This window comes from Triturus cristatus, chromosome 1_2 (genome assembly GCF_964204655.1).
Source record: "Triturus cristatus chromosome 1_2, aTriCri1.1, whole genome shotgun sequence".
In the NCBI taxonomy this organism is placed as follows: Eukaryota; Metazoa; Chordata; class Amphibia; order Caudata; family Salamandridae; genus Triturus; species Triturus cristatus.
In genome coordinates, this window is record NC_140580.1 from 111,416,242 (window position 1) to 111,428,636 (window position 12,395).

The window sequence follows — 12,395 nt, forward strand, 5'->3', positions numbered from 1 at the left end:
CCCATTGATTGCCATTTGCCAAGGTGTGAAGACAACATTCTAACTGGCACCCATTCACCTGCGTCTGTGATCTAATGTGGCGTGTGCAGCCATCGATTCCGCGAGAATTTGTCCATCCCATATCAATGACATTACAACCGTAAAGTGTGATACCCCCATCAGCGAGTTGTGATTTACATACAAATGAAACATCGTAAAAACCTGAAACACAGATTTGCAAATCCCAGAGATTGACCCTTGAATTATGGGCGAAGAAACTGACTGAAGTGCAGCTAGTACCAAGCTCACCAGTTTCCCAATGGAGCAACTGTACTTCCTCAGAACTTACATTATGGGTAAAAAAAATGGCACAAATAAAATGTAAAGCAAGAACGAGAGCAATCAGAAAAATAAATTAAAACGCATTTTAAACTACAGTCACACAGTTGAAGGAAGGGGCATTTGTTCTTTGCTTTCGTAATTTTTTCCCCATCAACGAGTTAAATTTTGAGTATTGTATTTGAACATAGAAGCTTAAGCTGCACTTTTGTTTGTGAATGTATTTGAAATTATTTTTAGTGTTTCAGCAGTTTGAACATCTGACTTTCTAAAACAGCCCTGAGGTGTCACACGAATGAAAATAATCATGCAAACATCCATTGGTGCACTAGGAATAAACACACAGGAGGAAATGGCTGCCTAATATCAAACGCTGTTGTGAGCAGAGGAGACATCATTTGAGACATAGATACAGCCAGAGTTTAGGAGAAGAGTTCAGGATAGCTAAATAAACCAAATTAGCCTCTATAAATTAACCTGTATCATTGAGATTTTACATGAAGAGAAAGCTCCCTCGTGTTCTTTCACTCTGATTCCTCACCATCCTGCTGAGCGTTTAAGAGCACGCAGGGGTCTGAGCCTTTTCTACTCAAACCATCCTTGTTTCAGTCTGCATTTTTTAAAATTAATTGTAGAATAGTATTTCAAATTATCAATATATACACATCAGAAATAAACATTATGAACTTGGTTATACACCCTCAAGAAGCCAAGTAGGTTACCTCTTGTTAGGACAACTCCGAATAGAAAAAGAAATATATTTGATACAATAAAGAAGAGGAAATGAAGGTGGGAGAACAAAAAAAAACCTTTCTCACTTTCCTACCTGGATAGTAGGTCCTTTACGTGACCCTCTATGTGAACAGTCTGAGACCATTGTTATTTTAGAATGAGTAACTAACTACACTAGATAACAGATCGAATCAACACCAGCAGCGGCCACAGGGAAAATCCAGACAGAGGATGGCGTTAAGCAAGGCTGTGTGCTTGTGCCCCTATTACTCAATCTGTACACTGCTGACATGGGCGCATCACTGAAACCTGCGAATCTCATGCCGCCCGAAACTGGCGGCCCCAAGGTCACGATATTACAATACGCTGACGATATCATCTTCTGGATCATTTCAGAGCAGGCATCCAGAGAGCCCTCAACGGCCTTCACAACTACAACCTGGCCAATAAAATGGGAGCAGGCAGCTCTAAGATCAAAGTGTTGGTCTTTGGCAGCCCATCAAAAAAATGAAATACAACTGGCACCTGGACCCACCATAAAATTGAAACTGCTGACGCATATAACTATCTGGGAGTTTGGATTTCATCAACAGGAGAACCCAAAATGCACTAGAGGCACTTAGTTGCAAAAGCAGAGTCAATAATCACCAGAATGTGTAAATTGAATAACTCCCTGGAAAGCCTGTCTATTGCCTCAATTAGACGCGTTATGGCAGCAACTCTGCTACCAACGATCAAATATGACCACAAAGCCTTTCCAGGACAACTAGTCAACACCATGGACACATTCCAATTTAAGGCCCACAAAATGGTCTTCAGATTACCATCATGCCATCCGAGCTTCCTGATAAGGCTGGAATGTGGGCTGGAGCGTACTTTGTAATGTTCTACTACAGGATCAGAAAAGCACTGGCCAAGACCCCGAAAGCAGTCCTCTAGAACATTTTTGATTTAGAAGGGAATCCTTGGACACCATATGTTCAAAGATCAATTACCATTCTCCGAATTGAGAAGATGATATTAAACAACCGTCAGCTTTCGCATGCAGCACTTAAAGCAATGCTGAAAAAAACAAACACGGACACTTTCAAAGGCAAGTAACATTAGCAATCTCAAAAACTCAAAATTAATACAAGGGGTGGGGCAATTATATGCAACATCTCAGCCAGATTGCCTCAGACCTCAACCTAATCTCCACTGTGTGCTCTGAAAAGGTTGCCTCAAACAAATAGTGGTTGCAAGGCTAATGGGCTTACAATCCAGATAATTAAATCCTAAATGGCTGTTTCTCACCAGAACCATCAACTGTAGACTCTGTGCTGACAAGGTTGAGTCTTTCAACCATCTACTATCCTGTTGCCCGACTCTTTTGCTACCCCGCCGCACACTGTTAAAACCACTCCTTCTTACCCACGGAATTCGAACATGTCACGGGGCCATCAACCTGGGGTTCACTATCATGGAGCCGGTGGAGATGACTAAATTCGGCAAATGCATCATCCTTACCCAAGCTTGTATAAAAGAGGCAAATAAAAGTAGTAATTACTCTCCGGAGATGGATCACCCTGGAACTGGCTAGCTACTGCCAGACAGTGGTGAGTTAGCAGACCATCTGAGGATCGATTCTCAACTAAAAGGCTTCCAGCCCGACAAAACAATTATGAACGAATAGGCCTATAAAAAAAACCTGCTAAACAGTGTCTTCTATCGCCTTGTACACGCACTACAGTAGCCCGACAAATAATTCACTCCTTCCCTGTTGATACCAGCACAGTATTGAGAGTCGAACTTTGAATTACTTCAGCCAGTACTCTAACTGAGATCAAGAACTTTATAGCTCTGTTTGCAAAACTTTCAATGCTGCTATATTTTTCTATCTTTTATGCCAACTAGTGGCTTTCCCATTGTCAATCATTTTGTTCTTAAGGAATCCCAAATGACTGAGAACACGAAGGCCCATCCAATACCTGCCGAACATTATCGCCTATTGTGCTGCATATATAGCACTGCTGCATGATAATTAAACTGCACTTTAACTGTTGGGAGTGGCACTCTGCAATACCTTAGTCAGTACCCCATCCGGGATCAAAGCATTTTATAGCCCTGCTTAAGTTTCGATGCTGCTATTTTTTAGAACACTTTTTCTCTTTTTAAGTTTTCCTTGTGTATACTGAAGCTCAACTACCCCTCACCCAATTGTTCTCCTGCATCTATATGTATGCACTTGCTTTCCATCGTTTGGTTCACAAATACTTTAACCTTGTATTTAAGCAATGTACTGTTCCAATTATTATTCCTGATAAATGTTTAGCCTGTTCAGTGCTTAATTTGTAAATGAATAAGTGCTGGTGCCTAAAGTTCTGACCAGTCATCAGCGGCCCATGTTATTGAATGTTGGCATAGCTGCGTAGCCTTAAACCCACTTCAGGCCTCTTTAATCCACTCCCAGACACTCCCTGTCCCTTTATCTCACTCTTGCAGGTTCCTGCTTCTTCCTTTGTGATGGGTTTGCCATCTTTCTCTTCCTCCTCTTTTCACTTTATATATTTTTCACACTCTTGCTCTCAGTAACTGTCTCAGGCAGAAAAATAAGTGCCGGTCCCCAAAAATGAGTGCAGGTGGCTCCCAGTGGCTACCACCGGCTCAAATTAAGCACTGGACTATATGCACATTCATTCTGCAGTGCCTCTGGTGAATTAAATAGTAAAAGCAATGCACCCAAAACATGCCCTAAATGGTCCTCAGTCCGTCTCCACCTTAGATGTCATATTACTTCAACAGGACTGTGGTAGCTGCCTTTAGGAATGTATTACTGGAAGAATATTCTACTTAGGTACCCCCAGTATCAGTCCTTAATGTACAAAAGTTTCTTCAAGCACCCCAAAGCAACAGATATCAAATGGCATATGCAAATGAATAGAATGACTGCATCCAACCTGCAAGATCAATACAGGATTACTAAGGATGGAATGGGAAGCAGCCAACGCTCTGTTTATTACAAATGCATCATGGGCGCCGCCTACCGATCAGTCTAATGGGGCGATGCAATTTTATATAATATAAGGTTCCTCCAAAGTTTGTGTTTTTTTTGTGCACAATACCGCTTCTTGTTTCCAGTTTATTTTTTAGGAACTTGAGCTGTTCCACTGACAACTTTATATGGGTGTACCGCAGAGCAAGAAGAGCTGTCCGATTTATTAAGCTATCACAGCAAAACAGTGGGTGGGCCACACTCAATTTTAAAATTAGGGCCGCTATGGGACAGCATATCCTTTGCTTCTTAACGGGAAAAGGGGAAAGTAAATAATGATCAAAATACCAATTGGCTCTGGGTATGGATATCAACTTGCATCTCGAGACAGATCCCAATTACTTTAACCAAGTAAGGTTTAAGAAAATTCAAGATGTTTGGAAAATGTGGGGAGATTGAGGAAAAAGGTATAAAAATGACCACTATTAATCGGTCCATGCCATTATAGGGTTACTCTTCCTTTCCCTCTGTTTTTCACATTTCCACTTGTTATAAGTGGTTAAAAAATGGATTAAGGACAGAAGGCCATCTTTTTTCAGATGGTGTATTGTCTACATTTGCCGAATTTCAAGTGGAATTCAATCTTTCGCAACAAGGTACTTTTAAATACCTACAGATACTGGACTATTTTTGGCACAGCCAAGCTGTAGATATATGTTTAGATAGATCTAACCTATTACAAGTAATATATCCAGAAAAGAATGACATTTCTATGAGGGCATTCTATGCGTCTTGTCCAGTTCAAGAGAGAATGACTCGGTAGCATTAGCAGATAGATGGTCTGCTAAGAGTGGATGATAATTCACACACACAAAATCCAGCAAGCCTTTACATGATCTTGCTTATTGTTAGTACCTGCTAGATGAAAGCTGCTGCAATAAAAAAATATATCTATGCTATAATATATGTCCACCAGACAAGATATCTAAATTTAATATCAGAGGGAACTATAAAGGTCCTTGATGTGGGATTGGGAGTGCGGATTTGGTACATCTGTTTGCCCGCTGTCCTCTGCCCTGTGAATACTCAATCCTCCATGATTAATTGGTGGGCACTGATGCCCCGTTTGTATGTCATTGAGTCTGACAATATTAAGATTAAAGGAAAACAAACAAAGGACTTAAGAGACTGTCTGACAATGGGAACCACTATTTTTGTTTTGCTGCTCTGACTTTTATTTATTTTTTTATATTGAAAGTGCTTTATCTGCTGTGCTAATCTTTCTAGCGATCAATGCATTTGTGCTGTAAACATGGTAAATATCGATGCCCGGCCCTCCCAAAAAAGAATATAAAAACAAAAAACAAAGCTCTGTGGGATAAAGCCTTGAAATTAGGAAGAGTAGAATCAAACATGGAGGCACGATTTGCGCCAGAATAGGACTCTTGGGCCTTGTGACAATACAAAAACTCAGCTTGATATTTCCTCTTTAACATTATGTTTCTGTAATATAATTATGCAAAGAAAGGGCTTCATTTTTTTCGAACAAATTATGGCAAACCTACGGCCATTAACCATTGAAACACACTAACACGCACACACACATGTACTCAGCTTTTGTAAAGCACAAACAATAGCCTTTTTTCTAAAGCAATAAACATACTTTGCATTTCTATTCTGAAATCTGTAGCTGTGTTTACCTTCACCTCGAAAGAAATAAAACAATTTTAATGGGAAATTGAGGGAAGAGAGGTTGGTGTGAACAGAAGGTCCGATTTTTTTCACCCAGGGTTTTATGTAATATTGAGAGGTCCGTTTGGAATTGCCTACAGTGATCTGCTTCCATTGTTAAAGAAAAGAACTGAGGGTCTTGACTGACATACATGCATTCATCCAGGAACTAATTATTGATTGAGTGGTTCAAGAAAACACTAACACGTTTTTGTTCACAAAATGTCATTTGCTTGTGAAACAAATCCAATAATCAACAGTGTGTGTTGCTGTCTCCAGAATGCAAGCAGGAAGTGCCCTGAGAAGAACCTTGTTCCTGCATGTTCGCAAAACGACAAGACAATAGAACACCTACAATTGTCAAATATGTACCAGTTCCCAAATACCTAGACTAAAAGTAAGAGGCTATCTAAAATATAGCCCAGTGGTGTTGGTCTTTGTCAATAGCTACTGCTTACTCAGGGTCTTTATATATTTTGCATGAGAGTTGCAACCGAGAGGGGGATTCTGCCTGCATTTGCAGGTAATCTATGGTGTGTTCTCTCTAGATTTACACTTATCTCTGTAGAACACAGGGCTCACACTTGTCTTGTAAGCTATATTATATCTCAGCAAAGTCCACTTGAATCAATATCTGCATTATGAACTTGGTTTTACTGCAAATATTGAGAGTAGAGGTACCAAGGTAGAAAGGTGTTGTTGTAAAGTCCTCTTCACCATAGCAGGGCTGTGTCCAAGATAATTGAAAGACATGTTGCTGTTTCCTTGAGACTTTGGTCGTTGAGGCTATTAAATCTCCCAGTACATTAAGCAGATCCAGTCTCTCTCTTGGTGGTCACCCATCACGTAGATCAGGCCTACTCTGCCAATTTAACAACTGAGTTCTAGCTGAAACTCATTTTTGGGGCAAGTCCTATAGCAAACCAATTGTTAGCTTTTTTTTGTTAAAGGAAGCAAATGTGTATTCATCAGGATTAAAGTTCAAATTACTAGACAAAACAACATTTAACATTTAGGTACCTTAACAGAAGAAGTGGTCACAAATTAAATTGAAAATTATAAAATGAAATATAAATCACATGATACAGAGCATAAATAGATCAATGGACCAGTCCTATAATGGAGATCATTGATGATGTGCACACTTTATAACAACAAATGGTCTGATATTGCATTTAGTTACAGAACTTTCCATTTTTGGAGAATTTGTCCTATCTACAACTTTAAGCCCCTAGGCAAATTTTGATTGTACAGCACATCATCCGCTCACTGAACCATGCATTTATCTATAGAGATTATCGGTCTATCTACCAAGGACCTGTTAGCACCTTAGTGTAGAAAGACAGCTCTAGATAAGTTCTTGCTTCGGCAGCATGCCACTGCTTTTTGGACGTCCAAATAGGAAGACCTCTGGGGACAGTGGTACTTTGGTGTCAGGTATACTGTTACTTTTTTTACTGATCACTCTGTAACAGTGGTGAAGAGATGGTCAAACAAGCATCATAATAGCTAGATTAGCCATGTCCATGTTGCATATGGAAAATCCAGGACATGCATCAGTTGTATTGTCATATTTAGGTGGATAATAGAGGTGGCACAATGTGAAATATTGATATAGATTGAGGTTAGCAGGTTGCGGACAGCGCAGAAGCTGTGTGAATGCCCCAATAACATATCTATAATAATATGCTTACCTAGTATCTCTAGGCAGTTTAGCTGATCATTTACTCAAGTAGACGAATGAATATTCTCGAATAAGCCAGTGATAGCCCCTTTGTACATTTAGATGTAAACATTTATATTTGAGTCTCTCAGTAAAGTTTTCTCACCTAATTATATGGTAATTTAATGGATGATTTTGCAGGTACTCACAAAGTGACTTTTAGGAATATGAAATTCTTTGTCAATTATTCCAAGAGTAACAAAAGTTACTATTTTGAGATATATGACACATTTCCCCAAAGCCCTTGTGTTCTTGATATGTGGTGACCTTGGTTAAACTTGTCGGGGGAAACTTATTATTCTAGAATGGGTAGTGGGAACTGAGTAGTGCAGTGTTTCTTTCTTTCTATAAGTGACTCCATACATGGATTTAAGATTGTAAATCCTTGAACTGAATCTTCATAAAGAAGCTCGGATGGTTGACTTTGTGCCAGAAATTCCATCAAACTAGGTTTTACCTTCTCAATGAAGGGCTGATTTCATGGGCATCATAAAAATGGGGACTATCTATGGCACCATCTGCAGAGGATCTAAGAATTGAATTACAAATAGAACATTTTTCACCACTACCGGAGGCAGCAAATTGTAACATTGTAGGGAGGCAAAAAATACTTGCCTTGCCCTTTTACTATGACCTTCAAAATAATGGTATCTTTTGTGAATGGGAAAAGCTTGCTTGCTTGCTGGCAGTGGCTCAAAATGGGTATAGTCCAGTGGATTTGCTGCAAGTTAGATTCTAGGGGGATTGTTGGGTCATGTGTACATGGTGATTGATTCAGTGTCGCCATAGAGAAAAGTCTAAATATGTTGGAATAATTAGTAGAAGGCTGGCAGCCATTGGAATGTCCACTGTGGACATTCTAGCATGGCTAGTTGTTTTTAAATGCTTTGCTCCCCTCGATAGCTGTCCTCCCATCACCATACAAAATGTCAATAAAAAAAGCATAGCATTCGGTTTACACATATAAATATAGGAATGCAAGTCTTCCTACATCCTAATGCGACAGGAAAGCACCAGTACAATGATCTCATTTCATATCAGCAATTGGTACCAAAAAGCAGTAAATTCAATATAGTACATGGGCACATATTGTCTTAGTGTTGGGGTTTGTCTGGAGCACAAGGACCCGAAGGGATCCCACCCAACCAGCATGCTGCGCTTAGGCACTGTTGCTTTAGGGTTACAAGCAGTCTACTTCCACCTCTTTAAGCTAGCTTATTCTTGGCAGACTTGGTGTGACACCTGGTATCAGGAATACTTTCTTGAGAGGGGGTGTTCTCATCTCACAGAACACAGCACACAGGGCACAGGGCGATTCAGTACCATGACACCAGTGCTGCTCTAACCCCTTGTCATTCAATTAGGGCCATTTTTGCTCCTGCCAGTAAGGATGTTGAAAGTTACTGGTTCTCTTTGTCTGAGTACATCCGGTATATCTAGTGACATATATAATTGCTTTTGAGCACATATCAATGATGTGGGATTGCACTGGCGCATGCTGCAAATAAAGAAACACAAGCAGAGACTTACTGATGGTTGACACGAACATAATGCAGAAGCCGGCGAACATCGGGAGCTGGTATCCAACTCTGCAGAAGAAAAACGCAACATATTACATTATAATGAAAGGTGGCAGGGTCACATTTGCGCCAAGTCGCTACAAAGTTACACAGTAAAGGGTTCCAAAATTGCTCAAAGGATAAATAGAAGACGTTCACTCAACGTTTCAAGTTTGGAGACAATGATACCGATGTCAGGCAGAGGGGAAACAATTTAGAAAAACAAAGAGGGGGAAGAGGAAAGGGGAAGGATGCACAGGGGATCCTGGAGCAGAAACAAACAATAGAAACACATTCCAATAGGGAGGTGCAAGTAATTAATTGATTTGGTTCTTACCAAGGATATGATTCCTGTCTTGCAGAAAGGCATGAACTACTGTCCAACTATGATATATGATGTTACTAATGTCAGGATTGATTTCTATAAGTTTATTAGACAGCTTAAATTGAAGAAATTCTTTGCTACCAACCCTAAGACCAATAAACCCACCACACAAAATGCAGTAATGGATGATCTATCCCTTCAGGATATTCATGATATGACTACAATACTATCACTTACGAAGAATGACATTATCCATTTACTGTTTATGATGTATTGAATGGGGAAGCAGCATTTACAACGCATGCGGTACAACGCATGCAATTACAACGCGGTCATTACAGCGACCTCATTGTTACAACGCTAACCATTACAACGCAAGTCATTTCTATGACTTGCTGTAGGGGGCGCTATAAACTAAGGAATAGTATAATTTACTATTACAATACCTTCCCTACTGTTGCGCAGACTGAAGTTGGAATAGTAAATTATACTATTCCTAAATCCAGCGCTCCCCCTAGAGGTAGTCGTAGAAACGACTTACTATGTATGTTATGTTATGTTAAATAATTTTATATAGCGCACAGCTGCTTCAGCGAAGAGGCGTCCCGGCGCTAGTAGCAGTGTCAATGAAGAGCTACGGGATTAAGCCACGGGAAAGAGAAAGGTCTTAACGGCCTTACGGAAAGACATCAAGCTGTCCAGACAACGAATCTGCGTAGGCAGGGAATTCCACAATTTAGCCGCCAAACAGCGAAAAGAATATCCACCAGCTCGAAGACGCTTCACTCGGAGGATCATAGCTAGATGTTGTCCAGCTGATTGTAGTTGGCGCCTAGGTACGTAGGGTACCAGTAATTTGGACAGAATCTCAAGGGAGGAGAATTTTAAGATTTTAAAAGTCAGGCACAGGGTTTTAAATTCGATCCTTTTAGTCAAAGGCAGCCAATGAAGGCGGCGAATCGTCCCAGTCGTGGAAGAAGTTCTAGGAAGCCTCAGCAGGACACGAGCTGGTGCGTTCTGCACACGCTGCAGATGAGTAATTTCTGCCTTATTAGCCTCTAACAGTAGCGAAATAGCATAGTCCAATCTGGACAGGATGGCCGCCTGTACTATCGTCTGGCGAGCAGAAGGATCAAAGAACCCCAACAAGGGTCTCAACCCTCAGAGTAGGCCAACGCAGGTACCTGCTAGTTTCTTGGTATGCTCCTGATAGCTGAGAGTGGCATCTAGCCAAACCCCAAGATTTTTTACTGCCAACTTGGGAGTGGGAGTGCAGCCCAGGGTCTTGGGCCACCAATGCTCACCCCATAGTCCCTGATCTCTCCCCACCAACAACACCTCGGATTTGTTGGCGTTGAGCTGAAGGCAGTTGGTGGTCATCCACTCCGCGACCGCCGCTAGGTCATTCCGAAATCTGGTAGCACCCAGCATCGGATCGTCGGAGAGGGCCACCACCACCAACTGCGTATCATCAGCATACGAGACCATGGTACGACCATTGTCCATGGCCACCGTGGCTAGGGGTTGAACATACAGATTGAAAAGTATGGGGCTGAGGGCAGAGCCCTGAGGGACACCCTGCCCGATGGCCTGGGCACGGGAGAGAAAGGGGGGAGCAGATACTTGGAACGTTCTGTCTGACAAAAATGATTTAAACCATTCCAAGGCTGAACCTACGACACCGTCCTCTTCCAGACAAACTAGAAGGATCCGGTGGGAGACCGTGTCAAACGCGGCGCTAAGATCAAGTAATATCAGTGCCGCGGTGCGTCCTTCATCCAGAATGGTGCGCAGATGTTCAGTCACAGCTAGGAGAGCAGTTTCCGTGCTGTGACCAGGGCGGAAACCATTCTGGGACAGATCTAAGAAACCGGTGTTATTCAAAAAGCATGTAAGAGTGTTATTCACGTGTGCCTCGGCTGTTTTAGCTACCCATGGCAATAGCGATATGGGATGGAAATTCTCCAATTTCGCTGGATCCAGCAAGGGTTTCTTAAGTAAAGGAACTACCCTAACCTGCTTCCACATCCTAGGAACATTTGCCGTGGTAAGCAAGATGTTGATCATCTGACACAGTGGTGCAAGAAGCACCGGCTGGGAGTCCCTAAACTGAGCAGGTTTCATAGGATCCGTAGGCAAACCTGATTTGACTTTCTTACTTAACAGGAGAAACTCATCCTGTGAGATAGAGGGAATGACTGCCAGAGTATGCGTAGGGGGGGAACCATGTGCACCTGGAAAACCTGTGGTGGCACCAGGAAAGGACTTGTAAATCACTTCCACCTTACTCACAAAAAAAGCGGCCAGGTCCTCACACTGTTGCTCAGATGTAATAGAAGAAGCAGCGGAATCTTTCCTGCTTTTAAGATTGTTGAGAATTTTAAAAATACTCTTAGCAGGGCTCTTACTGGACTCGATTTCCTTACTGAAATAAGCCGCCCGTGCGGCGTGTATGGCCCCATGATAGGTCTTGATGGCATCCTGGTAGCCTTTTTTGGCCACCGGATCCTAGTCCCTACGCCAGACCCGTTCTAGTCTTTTACAGGCTTTGTGCATGATGGCCAAAGAATCATTGAACCACGGATTGGAATTAATACAACGGCCCTTGGACCTTTTAGCTGGAATAAGTGAATCTAGGGCCAATAGAATCCAGTCACAAAGTGCTTTATATGCCAGGTCGGTGTCACTGGCTAAAGTAGGGGGACTAAGTGACAGGATAGCATGAAACTCCTCCAGATTCAATATATGCCACCTTCGTCGAAAGGAAGCTGTTGGATCAGCTCTGTACACAGGCTTGTGCAGAGGAAGTGACATAGAGACCATGACATGGTCGGACCAGCACACTGGGCTGGGAGTCTTGACAGTAAGGGACGGGATGTTAGAGAACACAGGGTCGAGTAGGTGGCCAGCACTATGGGTAGGGCCCACCACAAGCTGATTTAATTGACAAGCAGTGAAGTCAGCAAGTAAGTTGCTAATTTCCGAATCAGCAGAACAATCAAAGTGTAAATTTATGCCTTGTAACAACGCGGTTGT

General features: G+C 41.8%; 1 protein-coding gene across 2 annotated transcripts in view; it reads right to left on the reverse strand.

Annotated features, from left to right (window-relative positions):
* The window catches only part of SLC18A2 (solute carrier family 18 member A2), a 379,609-nt gene that overhangs the window by 109,021 nt on the left and 258,193 nt on the right, over positions 1–12,395 (reverse strand). For both annotated transcript variants that reach the window (XM_085603098.1, XM_085603106.1), the window contains one exon: positions 9,006–9,064. In XM_085603098.1, coding sequence (XP_085459224.1) covers positions 9,006–9,064 — 59 coding nt within the window. The remainder of the gene's footprint in view (positions 1–9,005; positions 9,065–12,395) is intronic.